This window comes from Anoplolepis gracilipes, chromosome 2 (genome assembly GCF_047496725.1).
Source record: "Anoplolepis gracilipes chromosome 2, ASM4749672v1, whole genome shotgun sequence".
NCBI classification, from domain to species: domain Eukaryota; kingdom Metazoa; phylum Arthropoda; class Insecta; order Hymenoptera; family Formicidae; genus Anoplolepis; species Anoplolepis gracilipes.
The window spans coordinates 21,784,466-21,805,701 of record NC_132971.1 but is presented as its reverse complement, the minus strand read 5'-3'; the positions used below and the strand labels follow the sequence as shown (position 1 = coordinate 21,805,701).

The 21,236-nt window shown below is 34.6% G+C and overlaps 1 protein-coding gene across 3 annotated transcripts in view; it reads left to right on the top strand.

Annotated features, from left to right (window-relative positions):
- Rpb8 (DNA-directed RNA polymerases I, II, and III subunit Rpb8) overlaps positions 1-21,236 on the top strand; it is a 59,000-nt gene that overhangs the window by 659 nt on the left and 37,105 nt on the right. Inside the window, exon 1 of one of the 3 annotated variants that reach the window (XM_072886634.1) lies at positions 17,321-19,472. The exons of the other annotated variants lie outside the window; for them this stretch is intronic. Within the exon in view, the coding sequence (XP_072742735.1) occupies position 19,472 (1 nt within the window). The 5' untranslated portion in view covers positions 17,321-19,471. Of the gene's footprint in view, positions 1-17,320; positions 19,473-21,236 lie in introns of those variants that run through there. 3 annotated transcript variants of the gene reach the window in all.

Sequence of the window (21,236 nt, the reverse complement as noted above, 5' to 3'; positions counted from 1 at the left end):
AGTATAGACTCTGAATGTGTTTTCTTTTATTATAAAGTTTCTGATTGTATAAAAGATTATTAGTACCAAAATTGACATTTTTAATTGCGCTGAGTTTTCATCTCGATTCTATAGGCACGTGAAAGATGTGAACATTTTTTTTAATTACACTCTAGTTTTGAAAATCTTAATAATAATTGTAAAACAATATTAATAATTTTTATTAGTAACACATTTATTGGTATACTTTATTACTATACTCATCTATTAATAATACATTTATTAGTATTTAAAAAGTAATTTACCGGTCATGTATTTTATAGACGTAGACTGTATAATGTACAGATTTGATTTTGAGATTCTCCCTCTCTCTCTCTCTCTCTCTCTTTTCTCGCTCCGAAAAAATGTTAATTTGCATACACGCGACAGGTGTCGAGTCTCCGTGTACTCGTCTCGTACGACCTCGCGGTCTCGATGCTCGCGACCTTTTCCGTTTCTGTTTTTACTCGTTCGTGGACCACAAGAGAGCGGAATTTACAGAGAGCGACGTAGATCGAAGGAGTCGACCGTGACCGAATTCTCTGCCGGAATATATTGGATCTTCTCTATGTACCGCGCCCCTTTCAACCTTGCCACACAAAGATTATCGACGTACGTACTAACGGACACTTTTTTTCTCTAATAGATATTTAGAGTGACTCAGTATAGCATAGGTCGATCGAAAGAAAATTGTATCTGCGATTTAAATACTCGTTTAGAGAATATGATATTTCGATATCTCGATTAGTAGTTTAGAAAACCCCGCTGACGTGATATGTCATTTTATATAATACGTATTAATTTTCAATAAAGTCTATTACATTTTCGTCATTTCTTCTGAACAGATTTAAATTTTATTGACCTCTACATTAGTTTTGTATAAATTGCTTATTATAATAAAGAAATGTAACATAAATATTAACATAAATATAAATGGATTTCTAATCAACGAACAAACAGAAGGAATTAAATTTTCAATATAGATAATGTAGAGAGAGAGAGAGAAAGACATTGCGAAATCTTTAATTTTGCACCCCTAATATAGCAATTATTTTCTTGTTGACAAAAATGGAATACTACGTACATAACTCTCGTAAAATCTTAAATATATATCTGTCCCTCTTCTTCATATGTAATAATATTATATATTATATAACATATTGAATACATAACGAAAAATGGAAATCCGCAATACAATATAAATTGGAAATTGTTATTTTTGACTTAGATAACCCAGATTATCAGCACGCAATAAGTTCGTTTGCGCGTATAGTCCAGGGTGTTCCCTTTGCACCTTCTCTCCCTCTTTCTTAGCCACATCTTTCATCTGGCGTTCGATAAAGTATGTTATCACCGTATATGGCGTATTATATCGACCGGCGAGCGCTCTTCTCTGCGTGCGATTGTGAATTCCGGATTCGATAAATTGGGTAGTGCCCATCGCCCATCGTTGGCTGACGAGCGAGCGTCACAAAAACGAGAATGCTGGAGGAAAGGAGGAGGGAAGGGAAGGAAGGGTGAGAAGGGTGAGAAGGGGGGTCCCTCCTCGTGCTCTGTCTCCCTTTTGAAAGAGAGGGATGGAACCGGGTGCTCGCTTGCGACCGGTCGATGCAGCAAGGATGCCCGCAGCCGCAGCAGCAGCAGCAGCAGCAGCAGCAGCGCCGAGCAACACGGCATTCGCGTAATATGACGCGTCTGTGTATTGGGTCGGGGAGGGGGCAGGAGGAGGAGGGGGGGGGAGGGTGGTGGACGGTGCTGCGCGCGCGGAGCAGCCGGGACGCGTGAGGTGGTTCTGGTGGGGATTGACACGGTCAAGGTCAGCCTCAGTTCTAAGGTCGCGGGGGGATGTCATCTCAGAAGGGAGCGCCTGGATGTGCTCCGTCTCTCTTTCCCATTCGCTCCCCCCCCCCCTCCTCTCTCTCTTGCTCCCTCCATTTACCTATACTTATAATACCTATCTACCTCCTCGCGCGTTTTGTTCTCGGCCTCGCTTTCGGAGCGAGTCGTAAAGCGGGAGGACGAGCGTTCTCTTTCCGTTTTTCTCTTTCCGCCTCCCCCTCCCCCCCTCCCCCTCTCTCTCTCTCTTCCCTTTCTCTTTTATTCTTTTCGCGTACGTGCGTTCGCCGTTCGCTTGGACCCGTCCATCCGCCGGCTGACGTGGAAGAGGCATCTTTATTTCTTCATCTCGCGCGAGCTCTTTCCTCGGCTAACTTTGCCGACGCGAGGACACGCGCGAAATTCCATTTTGCGGTTATAAAGGCGAGATGCCGGACCGTCTTTACGTATGAATTAAACAAGACAAGTATAATGTAAACGCACTTTGCCTCCCATCTTGAAAAAAAGTATCGTTTTAACATTATCATAAATAAATCATACCCAAATATTACTTGAAAGAAATTATAAATAGTTTTGTATGATTTTAATTAGCCTTGTTAGTCGAATATTATTTTAAGTAGCTTACTTACTAATAATAGTAAATAAAATATGATTCTTTTCTCTGCTTTAAGTATTTAATGTTTATAATTACTTGATCAAAAGATAAAAGAAAGAAAAAAGACTCTGCGCATTTACATTTTACATACTTGGGGCTATAACAAGTTCGCGTAATAGGCGCACTAAGAAGAGAAATACGTGTTGGTTTTTAAATTTTATCGTCCAGGAGAGGAGTGGATCCACGTAGAACCCAAGGTGTAATCAGGTCTTTGGCTTTGCCAAACGTTTATCCTTTTTCGCTCAAATCACGATCTCGAAGTGATCGTTAAAGCGAACGGTCGCTCAGAAATTCCCACATATATTTATACCAGTTTAACGTATCTAATTTTTATAATTGACGAATGAAAATAAATGATGGCCATCAATCATCTAACTTGGAATATCTAATAGAGATCGGTCAAATGAAATGATTGGATAACCTCCGAACGCACAATTTAAAAAATTTAAATTATTTTTAAAATGTGTAGGCTAGTTATAAAGTTGGAGAATTAATAAAACAAGTTGAATAATTGATACATGGGTAAATAGCAAACCCTACATAGTATAAACTAATAACATCTGTATACGGATCGCTTTAAATCATATCTCTTCTGTTTTGATTGTCAACGTAGAATGATTTGCTTAGGAAACTCAAGTAAATTGTTGGCAGGTGATAATAAAATCCTCGTTCTCTCATAGAAACGTATGCTCTCGGTGTACGTGTCTCAACGTTATTTTTAGATCGAGAAATTCGTCACATGCACACATTTCTCAAATGCGTGCAACCAATTTCTATAACGAATAAAACGATACAAAGATCGCATTTTTAAAATTAAAAAATTATTAGACGTAAATTTTTCAAAATCTCATTTATTAATGCTTCGAAAACGATTCATGTAATATATTTATTTCATTTCTAATATAATACATTTTAGACAGAGAGAGTTTCTGTATTTGTACATTATATTACTAAAGTTATAGGAAGTAGTAGGAAACAGATGTGTGTCTAAAAAGATATTCAAGATGTTTCATTGTGTTATACATTTTATCCTACTTCTGCGTGTTTACATTTGTCGGCGGTACAATTGCTAATAATTGCGTAATGAGCCAAAGTTTGTCATATCGGCGCAAATATTAATCTTTAAGTACATGTTGTGTGTGGCCGTTTTATTGAAATATATAGTTATTAAACTCGTTATTTCGTCGTGAATGTCATTGAAAAACGCTGTGCGCGACGCAAAAGATCTTTGTGAAAAATACCAGGTATCAAATATCAAACAGAATAGAAGAAACAAGAGTCTATATATAAAGCGAAGCGATGAAATCTGAATGAGATTCGACGAAGTTATTACCAAGCAATAATGAAAAAATGTACACCGTTCTAAGCGGAAGAACCTTTTAACTTTTTCACGGCTGAAACGGCGTAAATTACATTTTTTTTACATATCTATAACTGCGATCTTTGACATAAGCACGTAACAATGTGTTACAACGCAACAGTAGTACAATATATTCGGAATAATTCGCTAGGTTATAAAAAGTTTGTGTGCAAGCAAAATAGCTAAAAGTTATTTTGAGTAGAATATATATATATATATATATATATTCAAATTAACAATACAGGTTCATCAAGTTTCTATTGATATAATATTTTTAATATTTTTAACAATTCTCATCTTATAATAATACGTACACAGTAAAGAATTGTGCGTCCATACGTTAAAATTTTCTTGCATTACCACGTTTCAATTACTACTTTAATGTAAAATTAACATACATCTGATGTATTATTATTTTTATAACATTTTCATGCGTTTGACATTTATGTCAATTTCAATAACTTAACACTTTGTATATGTCTTTTAGAAATGGAATATTATTTTGACTGCTTTTAACACATCATTAACATTTATTTCAAACAATCAACATGTTTGAAAATCAGTTTAACATTCTAAGAAGGGTTAAAATAAATTTTCGAGTAATCATGAATTTTAAAATGTTCCATCAACATTTCTTACAAGTTATTGAAAAATTACTCTTTTATGTAGTTTTTAATTGTATATTATTTTTACATCACTTTTAAAGTCACAATAACAAAAATAAATGTAAAGTTTTGTGTCAATTACTTAACGTTTCTAATTTCTCAATAAGTAACACACAATAAATGAGTTATTTTAACTTAAAATTTAGAGTGCACTTTCTGGGACGTGCAAAAAATGTTAAAATTAACATTTTATTTTTTACTCTGTAACGTACATAATTCCTCGGCATAAACAGGATATTAAAAAAAAAAAAAAAAAAAAAAAAAGGTCATATATTTTGAGAGCAGGAAGTATTGATCAAAATAAGAAAAAAAAAGTTTAATTAATATGAGTCTTACAATTAATATTAATGTGTTTGAAAGAGCGTGTGATTTTCTGAAACGTAAGGCTGAAAAATGCGTGACAATTAGGAACCTTCTACAATGCTAATTCTACATTGCAAAACTAAGTAGTAAATACTCTTTTGTTTATGTAAAGGTGACACAACCAATAAGAAAAAGACAAAGAGCTCAAATAAAAAGATCTATATCTTGAAACTTATTAATTGTAGAATGGTCTATATTAATTAGACTTTTTTTTCCTTTTTTGATTAATGCTACTTACTCTCAAAATAATGGTCCTTTTTTTTAACATTTTGTATATCGAGATATCTGATATCTTTATTCAATAGACGATAAGAGAGCTTTTAAATTGTAGGATGGCCCATGTTAATTAGACTTTATTTCTTATTTTGATCAATACTACCTGTTCTTAAAAGAGTGATCCCTTTTTTAACAACTTGTGTATCTGACTAGATATCTTTATTCAATAGACAGTAAGAGAGCTTTTAAATCGATTAAGCTTTCCAAAATATACATATATATCTCGAGCATTCATTAATATTGTGAAGATAAAATACCTTCTCTCTCAGTAGTCTCATGTCAGAGTTGTCGAAGTATCACAATAGCAATTATGTAGACAACGTAGACATCTTGAAATTCATTTCGAGGGGTACTTGAAGCCGGTGGGAGCGTCGCGCCGAGACGACGATTTAACCGCGCGTCTAATAGTTTCTTTAACGACCCAATTAAATGTAAGTGCCGCTAAATAATTACCGGCTGAATCTCCATCGTATTGCAGCCCGATGTGGAGCTTATCGTAATATATGTATAATAAAATGCATAAAGGAATTATCTTCGGAGGATCACAATATACATTTTCCAGGCGCTTATGAAGCTTTATCCCCAGCATCATTTTTGTCACTACACCTTAGAATTATTATTTTTTTTTTATAAAACAGCTAATAATAGCACTCTGGCTAGCCATCAATATATCGCGATTGCGTTGTACTTTCGCTTTCGATATAAAAAATAAATATACCAATGAAATAATAAAGATTCCTAAAAAAGATTGACTTTAAGTTTAATCAGCAACTACACACATATAAAAACATATTATTTTTTAATATATCTACACTATGCAAAACATTAATAAGGGCCACTTTCTTCCATATAAAGAGAGGCCAATTTTCAAATAGTTGCAACTTCCTTAAAAATAATCGAAATAAGATCAGTAAGAAAGCTTGAAGTTTCTAGTTTTAGAATCTTTAAATGAATTTCAATTCTTTCTATTCGTTATAAAATTACATTGTAAGAAAGCGACGTCCGTCGATTGAACAAATTTTTCAAAAGCTTGCCCAAGAATACCGAATTTAAAAAAATCCTAGCACAATTTCATTAATTGGGTGTTAAAGAGCAGAATTTTAGCTTTAATTTCTTTTTTTAACGAATGTTGTATGATTTTTTTTCACCGAGATATTCATTATTAAAGCAAAATCGAGCTATTGACTTTGAACTAGTTTACAACTAGTGAAAAAATGATCGTACAATAACCATTAATTTAAGTTTTTGAAACGTACCGAAAAAAAACTTAACACTTTGGCCTTTTGTACGAGTAACTGGAATGCTTTTGTAAATGTAGAGTTTATGAAAGTTTTATCGTTTTTTCGTTAACTTTCATTGATTTAAATAAAAAAAAAATAAAAATGCAATTTTTACTTGATTTTTAAGTAACAATTACGCTTTAAAAATGAATAATGATTGAAAAAAACGATAGGAGCATTTTAAAGTGCTATTTTTTTTTAAAATTGCTTTATTAATGATTATAGGTATGATCATTTTTTCACTAGTTATAAGCGTTCAAAGTCAATAGCTCGATTTTGCTTTAATAATGAATATCTCGGTGAGAAAAAATCATAGAACATTCGTTAAAAAAAGAAATTAAAGCTAAAATTTTGTTCTTTAACGCCCAATTAATGAAATCGTACCAGGATTTTTTTAATTCGGTATTCCTTTATTGGGCAAACTTGAAAAATTTGTCCAATCGACGGACGTCGCTTTCTTAGTAATGTAATTTTGTAACGAATAGAAAGAATTGAAATTCATTTAAAGGTTCTAAACCTAGAAACTTCAAGCTTTGAAACTCTTTTTTATTGATCTTATGCCGATTATTTTTAAGAAAGTTGCAGCTACTTGAAAATTGGCCATTTTTATATGAAAGAAAGTGGCTGTTTAATTTGTTTGCGTATACTGTAGAAATCCACTCGTGTCTTATGCACGTATTATCGAAATAAATATTGACGAGACCCTATTTCTTTCATTTCTCTTCGCCGCGAGCGCGATTTAAATATCGATGAGAAGAGACAAGTAAGTAATTCGCATACGTGCTCGCCGTTTGTTCCGCGTTCGTTCTTCGTTTCGTTCGTGTTCTTGACTACTTTTCTCCTTGTCCCAGCGATGACGTAAGTGGGTCAGGGTGACGGGAAAAAGGAGGAAAGGAACGAGACTGTGTGCCGAAGACGAAGGCTCGGTTCCTCCGCGTTTATTCGGCGGTTAGCTCAATGTCGTTTATCAGATTAAACGAATATAGTGCGTCTCATTGTTCGTTTCGCAATCAAGTCTTTTTTGTTTCCCTTGTTAATTCTTCTTCGATAAAAAAAAAAATTGTTTATTTCCATAACTCTTGAAATTTCATTATGATACCGACATCAATCTTAATGATTCAACTTTAAATTAAATTTCTCTAGAAATACAAACGTTAAATTGAACAAGGAATAATTATTTTGGCTTGAAAAGTTTAATTTATGAAATTCATTCATTTCGTTTACAGTGGTTTATAATTATTAATATCTCGACATTCCCGTTGAAATGAAATGAAATGTAGAATTAAAAGACATTGAATTTACATAGAGAAAAGTGGCAAATAAGCTATATATAATATGAGAGCAAAGGGTTAAGCCAAGCTGCAACATCTAGAATGGGACTTTTTTTTTTTGCCGTTATCTTATTGATCGAGAAGCTTACGCTTATACTTTTATGTAACTTTATGCGCGCGCGATCGGTCTAACAAGATCGGACTCGATGGCGAGTCGAATCGATGCCGTTATCGAAGTAACGGCATGAAACGAGGCAGTAACCGTATGGAGATTAGCCGGACGTTTATGCGCAATAAAATGCAACGTGTCGGGCGACGAGAATCATGGGATCGTTATTACGTTAAGAGACTACGCTATTATTCCAAAATCCAAATCAACCGCTCGCACACCTAAACACAGATTTCCATTGTCGATCTATCATCCGATATGAATATATAGGATGAATTCTGCATTTATTCGATGAGTGATATACATATATATAATGTCAAAACGATTCTGACAGTAGGATCGCTTCAAATTTCTCTCGTCTCTAGACGGCATAATATTCGCAAACTATTTTCGGATGATTACAACAATAAACGTTTTTCAAGTCAAACTCTTTATTCATCGCGTAGTTCCGAATCGACGAATTATTGAGATTTTTATTTTTGACAAAGTGTATTTTTTTTTTTTTTTTCCTGGAGAGGAATCTAAAAGAGAACTTATTGCATCACGTGACGAAGGGTAGATTCGCGAGCAGGATCTCCGCAACATCGTCGCGATCTCGCGCCAGGCCAGGCGGCGAACCAATTTTTTTTTTCAGCGTAGCCCGCAGAGCGGCAGCGGCGGCGGGCAGCGGGCAGCGGCGCGAAGCGAGCGGCGGATGAGTAGGTGAATACGCGAGGTCTCGCGATTGGTTAGGCCGGCACGGCTCGACCAATCGGCGGGCGCGGGCTGCGAGCGTAGCGCGCGCATAGCCGGCACCGCGGTCGAGCCTCGTCGTCGCCAGTGTCGAGGTAACGCGCGAATCGGCGAGAAAAAACTGACCGATAAATACGTACGTATGTATAGATATTGTACGAACGGCACGTAAATTAGCAGGGCAAACGCGTCGCGACTGGACGACCGACGAACGACGAAGGGAGGAAGCGCGATACATGCCATACCGTTCCATAGCAACGTGGATACGGAGCCGGAGCATTAACGAGATTTGACGAGCGAGAGCGAGAGCAGTAAGGCAGATAAGGAGCGTCAAGTTCGCACGACAATAGCGAGGGAGAGAGCGCGAGTTGAGCGCGCGCGGTGGAGGACGTTCGCGGATCGGTGAGTAAAACGGGGGAGAGGAAGAGCGGGGAAGGGGGCAGGGTAGCCGGCTGCCTTCAGTTTGGCGTTCGGTGTTGCTAGGCGCGAGGACCACTGTCAGTGCCAAGGCGGCAGCCGGCAACCTTCTCTCGATTCGCGATCGCCAGTCGAGCTTTCCTCCTTTTCTCGCCCCCCGAATCTGCCGAACATCGTCCATTATCCTCTTCGTGACTTTCTTTCTCTCTCTCTCTCTCTTTCTCTCTCTGTATATATATATATATATATATATATATATATATATATATATATATATATATATCTAGAATCTCGCTTCTTCGTTTTCTTATTAGCATCTCCGTTTCTTTCGCAGCCTTTCGTTGCACTTTCGAGAATGTTCCCCGCGTGCGTGATCAAACGGCGGCGCCTGGTCGCCAAATCCAACCGGCACTGCCTTCTCCGGTCTCCGGTCTCCGGTCTTCGTTCTCGGTCGCGTCTGCGTGCGTGTGTGCGTGCGAAAAAGAACGAAGCGTGTGGAGAGAATCACGGGATGCCTTGAGGCGGATATACGACGCGCGTCTCATCTACCACGATCTACCACCATCTCCGACATGGTCCTCCGATTAATACACGTATCGTGAGTATCGTTTTCTATGTGTATACATGTTTTTTTTATTTATTCTATTGACCTCCGTTCACACAAATATGAGGTTTCTTCTTTTCGAATCAGGGTCGATTATTTGCGCATTAAGGTATAGTATTTTGCATAATTATCGCCAAAATTTGATCAATCAATTTTTCTAATACTCGCGTTATTGCATTATTGTATTTTATTATATTACTTTTCTAACTATATATATAAAAAAAAATGTCTCGTATAAGATTATGTATAGTACTGATACAAAAAATATTCTGAATTAATTTTATACATATTTGCATTTATCATGAGTCACATTAAGGATGTAAAAATAGTAAAATAGCGACGAAGTATTCTCATTAATAGTGACATGATGAAATATGGAGCATGTCAAGTTATGATGGATTTGATAAAATGCATTGCATGTGACGTAGTACTGGACACTCTGTATACACGATTAAAATAAATAAAGTCTAAAATGACTTTCCTTCTTAAGGTTTTTTTCTTCTCAAATTATAGAAAATAATATTTATATAAAATTAGAGTATAAAAAATTGTATATAAATAAGAATAAATTGGCAAAAAATTCTCTCATTGTCAGATAAATGCAAATATTTTGGAAAAAGTTCAAACTTTTATATCTCTGACGATTTTGGTAACGATATCTCGATAGTTCAAGACCTCGAATGCCACGTTCCTTCGAGTCATAAATACGCTGAATAGACGGAGCTACGCAGTTATGTGAATAGAACATCGTGATACGCAGATTGGATATGGTTTTAAAAAGCTGTGCGAGTCGAATCTTATATTAACGAAAATCTATCAAAGCTTGAGACTTCATTCTCATTTCAATAAATTTATAGAAAAACATTTGATATTATTTCGTGATTTAAAAATAAAATATAAATATAAATATCTATATCTTATATTTAATAAAAATAATGTTTTATATATATATATATATATATATATATATATATATATATATATATTTTTTTAGTCACGAAATAATATTAATTACTTTCATTGCGAGAGTTATTACACTATTAAATGTGATAAAAATTTTTCGTGACAAATAATCCAAATATGTATGTACATACGTATGTTGCATGTGTTTGTGCGATTATTTCTCTTTGAAGAAACAACGTGGAGCAATAACTGACGCTTCTTTTCATAAAGTTTAAGGATTACGAAACTGATACTGACTATCGGTAAAGGTTGTTGTTTTTGTTACGAGACAGTTCGCGGTTGTGCGATGATCGTAGTCGAATGAGAATGTTTTCTTCCTTATTTGCGTTTCTGAGTCACACGCGTGTCTGCCAGTTATCTGTTCACGCGATCCGCCGACGCGCACACACTTGACATTATTTATACAGACGTAACACCGAACGAAATTGCCGAAGTTTCTTTGCGATGTAGATCATTCCAACGAACGGTGAATGTGTGATGTCTTTCTTTGTAAAAAAATTATTATTTTATACATTTATAATTATAGTATAGTTATGGGACTTATTTTATTATTTAATATTAAAGAAATTATATATAATATTAATATATATGTGTATGTATATATACATATACACACACACACACACACACACACACACACACACACACACACACACACACACACACACACACACATATATATACAGAGTGTCCGGTAATTACCGTCCCACCTCTCCAGGGCAGATAGAGCAGGCTAAACTGAACATAAAAGTCCTCTATCATTTTGCGATTTTCACAATAATTATTAAAAATATTAATTAAAAACGCTTAGCGTATGAGCGCGAGCCGCATATAGCGCTCGGCATACGCTGAACGTTTTTAATTAATATTTTAATAATTATTGCGAAAATCGTAAAATGGTAGAGGACTTTTATGTTCAGTTTGACATGCTCTATCAGCTCTAGGGGCGGTAATTACCGAACACTTTGTATATGTATATATATATAGTATAATATATAATATTATAAAATTGTAGAACACAGAAATTTCCATTGGACGAATTTTCGCTTTTTAGTTGCTTCTACATAATTATATTATTGCAAATTTATTTAGCATTATACGCGTGTGCGATATATATATATATATATATATATATATATATATATATCACAATGTCCCCCCTATAATGCTAAATAAATAAATAAAAAATATATATATTAGTTAATTTACTTGTGCAAATTTTTAATTTCAAATATATATAGTTACTTTTAAAAACTTTATCATTTTCAATACTAATATCAATTAACTAATAAATCAATTCATAATTAACTTATATGTTGTCATCCGAAATCTATTTTACAAAATAGTAGATTATATAATTACTGATATTTATCAATTCAACGAATAAAATTTTAATTTAATGAAATTGCTCTTTACAAATGCTATATAAATAATGTAAAGGAAAAAATTATCCCTCACTCTTATTTTCCCTTAGTTCTACTACCACAAATTGAAATTCTCCAGAGAATTGTAAGAAGGTGACAAGTTCGGAGGAACGTCTTTGAATGTATAAAATTTTATACGCAATTAAATCCTGTGTCTAGCATAAATTTTCTATCGCCCGCAAACATGTATTGATTAACGGTGTGACGCGATTTCTACGGATGCCAATCAGGTGGCCGGGCTCGTTCATCTCGCGAGGGATATGTATGTCGATAACAGAATATCGGCGGACGTACCGCTTAACAGTCCCGCTGCGCCTATCTTTTATGGTCTCGCGCCGGAGAAGGTCGAAGGTTCGCCGATTAAATCGCGATCATCTCTTTTCGGCATGATATTGAGAGAAAATTTTTTTTGTCGAAATCTTCTCCAATTGAGACAATGAAAAAAATTAAAACAAAAATATAAAAATAATATGTATAAAATACATATCAAATATACTAATATAACCGCAGTAATTTTTTTATACGTACAAACGTGAGAAATATACATTGGGTTATATTGAAAGAAGTACGCATGTAGATCTAATTTTGCATGACTCGTCAAGCTTCTATATCCTGCTTTGAGATATTGGCAAATAAACGAGCTTTTAGTTGATGAAACGACATTATACATTCTAAATTAATATGACTCGTAATACCTATCAGTCTCTCAGAAGTTAAACTAATCAAGAATTAAAATTTAAAAAATATATAAGAAGAGAAGTCTGAATCGATTTGAGAGGTTCACTTTTCTTTAGATATGTCATATATTCGTCTTTTCATAATTTTCCCAAACTTGATAAAAATAAATTTTCTGGGAATTTTTATTTATTGCATATACCGCCCAATTATTGTTAATTCTTGTTGATAGTTTTTTTTTTTTTTTTTTTTTGAGCGGCTATACATAAAGCACTCTCGAAACTCTCGATTGCTTAGTCTCTAATTCATGTTAGTAACAATAATTCTCGCAAAATTATATCATTCAACAAAGCGAAATACGTATACATATATGCCGTTACGAATGATTTTGCTAGTTTCGAGCGAAAGGACCGAGCAAAGTTGCGCACTGTAGAAGCATGACATAATCGTGCGTCGTTTTAGCTACATTTTTTCTTTGCACGTGGCGTGATTCGAAAGACCGGTCCCCTCTGTCCGAGATCGTTCCCTCGGGCGGTCGACCTTGAGACCAGCTGACAAACCGAGGAAGACGAAAGAGGAGAAGGAGGAAAAGGAAGAAGAAGATTGCGCAACGCTTCGAAATATCATGATTTTGAGAATGATTATCGAGAGCCTCGGACTGTCTCTTTGTTTCCAATAGAAAAGTAAATATTCTGGTCCATTCTAATGTATTACGTGTCCAATTAAATGAAATGGAAATTCTCATCTTATTATCTTTTAATATTTAATCACTATCATTAATTAAACATATAGTCAAGAATATTTGACCAGACAAATTAAAATAATTTTAACTGGAAATAAGTTAATTACAGTAGTATATTTCCTACAAATTCAAAGTCGACTTTTAGCGAAAATTTCATGAAATATCAGTTATTTGCCAGAATTTTTCACAAATATCTCAATTAAATTTAGAAATTATTATTTATATCATTGTTATAAATTACCATATTCCTTATTTATTTTATATGATTTTAATATGATTTATAATGGAGTAAGTACGTTGATTATTTTGTACGAATACTCGATCACGAAATTATTATGTGACGTATCATTTTTCCAATCTATTATCTCACAATACTGTACATTTTACATTGGTTTTGACAAATTTTTAAGCAGCATCTACTTCAACATTTCTCACGTTCCTCATCTCCCAAATCATTGATATTCTCGCCACGATTCCTTTTCGAATCGTTCATGTGCGATGAGCAATGTCTTATCAACAATCTCCAAACGAAAAATCTATCCTCGTGATACAACGCGAATGGAAGATTCGGTTTCTCTCGAAGGAATTGCTTGCGGTATTTTATTTTACGACTCGACAGACGTATAACTCTTCTTTACCACCGAAAAGGCACGTGCGACTGGGTCACGAGGCCGATCGTAAATTTTCATTTCGCGAAGAGCAAGTCACTTTGTCAAATAAAATCGCAAGTATATTTTTCTCATTGTATTCTCTAACACATAATTATGGTATAATTTGCTCAATCTCTCACTCCATTTGATTCCTTGAGGACTTGATTCTAAAGATTCGTAAATAATCACGTTACATTGATAATATAGTTTATGAATTTAAATGCTGTACTTGTGTGAAAACTTGGGAAACGCGAGGAGAAAATGTGATAGTTTTGCTTGTAATAAAGTGATGAGAGAGCGTTAAAAAGTTCTAAAATAATATTCTAGAGGCAAAAGGTATTTGTGGTAAAATTTAGTAAACTAAAATGCGTTCGTTGCATACGAAAGAAGACGCTCTATGCTCTTCTTTCGAATGCACCGGAAGAATTCTTCTACGTGATATAATCATATAATCGGAATGGTAGACAAGAGTCATTCATACAACTAACGGAATAGCAAAGAAAAGATGACGTAATTTTGTAACTCGCTGCAGAAAATGAAGACAGAGCGAGAGAGAGAGACAGAGAGACAGACAAAGAGCCAGGCCACCATAGTTTGAAAGCGGTAGTAAAAAAGACGAAGCGACGAGCGGATAGCGAGTGGAGAGATTACGGGGAGGGAGAAGAGGAAGTGGACGGGAAGGGGAGTGCCGAGAGGGGGTGGAAAGAGCGCCATGTTCGCCCTCTGACGCTCTTTTGAAGGTCAAGGTTTTCCACCCCTCGCCAGCGAGAGGGAGAGCGAATGGGTGGGGGAAATTAGGAGGGGGAATAGAGGGAGAATGACGAGAGAGACGGAGAGAACTATGATAAATAGTGGGGAGGGGGGAGGGGGAGGGTGGTTTAGTCGCGAGAGGGATGAAGGGAGAAAAGTTGTAGGGAATATATACGTGTGGGTGGTCGGACGAGGGTGGACTTTAGGGCAACGGAGGGGGAAGGAAAGGACGTAAGAGCCTGGTGCCCAGTATTTATAGCGCTTGCGAACCGGTCGATAACGGATAGCGATACTGCGCAGTTGGGAAACCCCTGCGTCGAAGCCAGCCCACGCATGTCACCCCTTTCCCCTTTATCCGCTCTCTCGCTGTTCCTGCCAACCCCTTTCGCTTTAGCTCGGTCCTTCCTCCCCTCGTTCATCTATCCATCTCTTTTTCTTCTCGTCTCTTTATTAGTAGCTTAAATTTAATTTTTGCCTCGACGCGAAACGTAAACGTTTAATTATCTCCATTGTGTGACGTCTACCTTCTATATTATAATACTTTTTCTTAAAACTCTTTACAATAATTTTATTTACAGCTTTGTTAATACTAACTATATTGTGCGCTGTATCTTTTTAATATATATATATATATATATATATATATATATATATATATATATATATATTATTTATTAAAGACAGACTCTAAGTAGTTTAGTGAAATGTACATGTTTGGATCAACTACGAATTCTTTGGTCAACTTTAATTCAATTTCTTCTTGCAAATGTCGAGAGATTTTTATAGAAAAATCAGAAAAAAACAATAGATGTGATATTATTTTGTTTTCTTTTTTCTATTTGTACTTTGTCTTTATTTAATATCTTTAAACATTGTCGGACATTCTTGAATTTATTTAGACGCATGTGTATACGTTTCTGAGAGAATCTTAAATAAGCTTTTAACATTTTGAAGCAACGTATCTCTCATTTTTTTTTCTCCGAAACAGGAATTTTTTTTCATTAAATCAAAAATGAGATAAAACTTTGCATGTAATAGCATATATAAAGCCGTGTAAGACGCTTAAAAGCAATATTTTCTCAACGCAAACAACGTCGAACGTGATCGATAACGACTTTATGCTTCATCACGTATCTTTAAAGAATTTACGCGATTAGTATGTTGGATACCATTAACGTCAAACTCGGGTGAACCATAATAGAATACGTATATCAAACGGCGAAACCATCATGTATCTTTAAAGTATATACTATAATGCAAAAACTGTAAATGAATTTTTTTTCACACTTTGCATCCATATTTTTTTATTTCTATTTTTCGTGAATAATTCACAGCGCACTCATTATAATTTAATAACCCATTGCTTGTTCTATTCAGTCCTAAGTATAGCAGCCTTAGAGTATTTTCGATGCAATTCATGGAGCGCTTTGTTGGAAAACGACCGAATGGCGTGGCAAAGGGTGTTAAATTAAAACCGCGATCGATTATCCAGAACAAAAACTGCTAATAATGATCCAGGTTGACTCATCATCGCGCGCGCGAATCATGGTCCGCTGTCATATTTATAAGAGTTTTTATAATTTTAGTACATTTAAACAACTATAGAATATAAGATGTGTGCGAAAGATAAACTATAGAAATAATTTTATTTGTTTATTTTTTTTAAACGTAAATAAATAGTTATCTTTATACCAGAAAATAATTTTTTTTCTATTTGTTGAAAAGAAATAGCGTTGCTTTCAGTTATTAATAAATTAATAATTTAGATTACTTGAGAAATCAATACATCGGCAGAAATATGTGTAATTTATTTACATATACGTTTTAAATTTAACCCTCAGGCATCTCCGAATTTTGGCCATTCTATTTTATCACTCATGGATTAGAATAACCCAGAGTCTTTTTTGTTTATATCTCGGGATCTAATAAAGCGATTTTTAAGTATTTTTTTTTCAATCGATACGCCAGACAGTAAAGAAAAAGACTATGTCACCAAATTTCTACGATTCAAGATATTTAGAAAAAAAAGCGAAAAGTGATTTTCTAAAATTTCAACAAAATCAACGTTTAAATTTTTGATATGGGTTAACGTAACCTCCAGAATGGTGCCTGAGGGTTAAGTTTTAAATTCTATGATTTTAAGTAATATTTCTAAATATAGAAATTTTTTTAATATCGTTTTCATCATCGTAATATCATGAAGCATGATCTCATTAAATGGTATTAATATGCCACAAGACATTAGCGTTGCCGTAACATAATGCGTAATCTATGTGATTACAAATTTTACACTCTTTAGAATATTTTTACACAGTTCTCTTATAGCTGAAAATAATCCTTCTGCCTTTACTCATCTCGATCGACGGCGCTGATTTTATCAAGAAAATGCCAGGAATATCTCAAATATGAACGCGGTTTTTTTTTTTTTTTTTTTTTTTTTTTTTAATAAAGCATGGAGGAAGTTATAGAGTCGGAATTAAAGTGATGTAAAAAAAGAACAACTCAATGAGAATTAAATTTGTTGGCGCGTTTGCTTTCAAAAGAATGTAAGTCGTAATTTTACTTCTTTGTATAACTGAGCTGTTCACAGAGGAAAATCAATGGTTATCAATACAAAGGTAAAAAATTGTATATAGTACTAAGAAAATCGAAAGAAAAGAATATTTAAATTTCAAAAAGTACACTTAATATCGTTGATATCGTTGATTGGAACTTCAATCGCGATTTGATGCGAACGCCCTATACAGCAAACTGGGAAAAAAACTTACGAGGAAAGAATGGAGCACATTAAAAAAAATATATATAGAAATGGCAAACCCAGGTAAGGTACCACAGAGGGAGCGACAACAGGGCGAAAGGAAAATTTTGTTGTGAGTGGTAGCGGAAAGGAGGGGAAGATAAGATAGGATAGCTAGAGTGGGAAAAAAGGACTCGGAGTAGGCGGAGTAGTACGTCGGTAGCGGTGTAGTATGGGGGTAAGTGCATTGCCATCCCTTTCGTCCTGCGCCGGGATGCATCGCGGGGATGACTCTCTCTCTCTCCCTCCCCGCTCCCCATAACGATAGAAAAGAGAGAGTGGGGATAGATTCATTTATGATGGACATAGCGAGTATAGTTTGGAAAGATGAGCACCGGTTGCATAGTCAGACAACTTTACGAGAGTATAATAGTTATCATATACATGTCTCTTTCTTTAGGTTTTTTGGAGGAAGGAATTGGAGAAATAATTAAAATGGTGCAAAATTCGAAAAGTCGAAACTTTGATATTGTGAAGGAAGGATATTTCTCTATATTGATCTACTTTATGTAGTTTGCAGGGACTAAAATTGAATTCACCGCGAGATTAGATCGATTTCTCTCGCATTGTGTAACACCAAAGAGAAAGGGACTACGAATCTCTTCTTAACAATACAATTCTCACTAGTAACTGATATAGATAAATTTATATATTTTAGATACAGAGACGTATATAAATAAAGTTTTGTAACCTTTTCAATGTCAATTAACTTTAACTTATGTCAATCTAATCTTTCTTCATTGAATCTGATATAAAAACTAAAAGAATAAAAGCTATTTGAAAATCTATTTGACATCGGTGACTTTCCAAAGTGCGACATCTTTTAATATTTAAGTAAGAAATTCTTTAAACATTTCCCGCGTCTATAACATTTTTCGATATTTTTCTTCTAAATATTTGAATTTCCAAGTTGTCAAAGTTGCCGATGCTCCTCACCTTCCTCGTTGTCAATTTTCTCCATTTATATTTTATATTATATATACATACGTTACGAGAAAAGAGACGGAAAATCGATAATTTAGAATAAGTTAATGCAGACTGTCGGTATAAAAAAAAAAAAAAAAAAAAAAAAAAAAACGCTTCTAATGTCTCTTTTCACCTCTCTTTCATTGTTGCCGCGATGCAATATCAACATGAATTCATCTGATGTATGGAGAAGTATGGAGAACGGATGGAGGTGTTGGTGAACTGCGAGAGGGAGGCTGGGAACCTCCTCCATTCTCTCGATGAGGCAAGCACGCGGGGGTGGCACGAGCCGCTCGGAGGGCGGTCGTCCTACCCCGAGGAGAGGGGAAGCGGTTCGTTGGAAAATTTACGCCGGCAATGGATGGACCGTAAAGGTCGCCGTTGCTGATGTTTCTCCTCTTAGGCGCCACCATCGTCGGTTTGCTCTCTTCTCTGTGTAACAATTGCCAGCTGAGAGCAACGTCAGCAACGAGAGTAGATCGCAGTGCTTATCGTTGCTCGGTTCAGGGTTAGCTACACGTTTTTCCGTCATCATGGATTTTTCTAGAGGAAGAGAAAGAGATGGCTCTTTCAGTGACGGAGTATTTATAGTAGTGAAATTTATAGAATAAACGAACGAAGAAGGAAAGAAAGAGATATTAAAAGCGAAAAAAGACAAAAGCGAAGAAGATGAGGAAAAAGGGGAGGAGGGAGGGAAAATGCGAGGGACAAAGAGGGCGGAATCAGCTGGGGAGAACTGTGTGGAACGCGTGGGTGGAAAGAAAGGAGGTGCGAGCGAACATCGCTAGTGCGTACCCTCTTCCTGTTTCCGTTCTCCGGGATCTCTAGATCGGCGAGCGATGGAAAGCGGATTACTCGAGTGAGTAGCTCTGGAAATAATTTCTTGTGACTCAATAATTCCCGTTAAATAAAAAAAAAAAAAAAAAAAAAAAAATTAGAGCCGCGTTTATGGCCACCTACTTCTTAAAAAAAGATTCGATCAAAAATCTTTCCATGATTCGACAACAGATGTTCTCTATATATTGGTAATTGTGAAGTGGACGATCAAGAAAGGACAATCTTAAAATTGATATTTATTTTTAATGAGAATCTTTGGTTAAAATAAAATATGTGCTGTAAAAAGAAATTAAAATATAAAAATAGTTGACGCGAAAGAGATTAGTGAAAATAAATGATAAATAAAAAGAAATAAATTTCAGAAAATATGTTTTTTATATTTGGGAAAAATTCCAAACTCTTATAATATTGGATTATTACATACCATAATTACATCAGTTTCTGAGCACAATATAAGTATTTTATAATATATACTTGAGTGAAAAATTATACAAGTATGTTATAAAATTATATTATAAAGTGAATTATTATATTAAACTTTATTATCGTTTATATTAGACTTTTTTTTATATCGAAATGTGAATCCTATTCACGCACCCGCGCACATATACATATATTTCTCCTCTCGATCGCTCTCAACTTTGATTTACAGTGCTGATAATTCGTTTCACAATTGCTCGAGATCACTCAGACCACGTGAGAACGATATCGATATTAGATTATCGCGGATGGTATTGCATATATATCGACGAAATCAATATCGAATATGAACCTTGGATTGTCCAAGGATATGAGTATAACGGAATATGGAGGACCCCCGGAGGCACGACATAAGTAATTTGCGATCAAATCATCCAATTATTTGTGTTACACACAAAAGAATTGATTATTGCAAGAAAATACACCCCTTGTACATAAAGAATATTTCTCTTTACCCTGTTTAAATAAGGATGAAAGCTTCTTTTTTATTTTTTTTTTCAAGCCTCGAATTTTATTTTTTTTTTTTTTTTTTAACAAAGTGACATAGTGTTATTTAAAGTGCAACGTTATTTGAAGCCTGTCAAGGTATTTATGTAAAGCTAATTATAGATTAATCATGTAAGCTGCCTATCTAAAAAAAATTCATCTTGAACAGAAATCCATTTATAGATATGGAAAGCGAAAAAAAAATACAATACATAAGTTTCTATTCGCACGACACATAAAAATGTTGCATTTGCAAATATATAATTCATAATATGTCATTATCCTCACGGTAAAAAATTTTGTGTTAAATTTAACACATTTCTCATGTGCCAATTTATCCACTATAATTTTAATGTTAATTTAACAGAAAGCAAATATGTAAAAAATTAACACAAAAATGTTAATTAGTGCAAGATTTACTTGTTAATTGTGTTGTTTTAACTCTTAGAAACGACGGTGAATATTAACATGCAGAAAAGTTAAAATAGCATAACGATAGTATTAACATAAAAGCATATTAAAAATTTAACACAAAAATTTCAACAAGAATACTAAATGTTTTTTTACCGTGTGCTCTTATCGGTATTCTTATCTAATTTTATACGATACATCGGCAGTTTTTTGAAAACATAATGTACTTATTTCTTTAAAACATAATCTGTTTCTAATTTTGTTGCAATGTTTCTTATTTTTTTTTATTCTTCATTGTATACAATTGCGATTGCAATTTATCTTCAAATCTTTTTTTTCTCTCCTCGTTAACTTTAGCATAGCTTTGCTTGTCTTATATAATGATAACGTATATAATTAATTTTGAAAT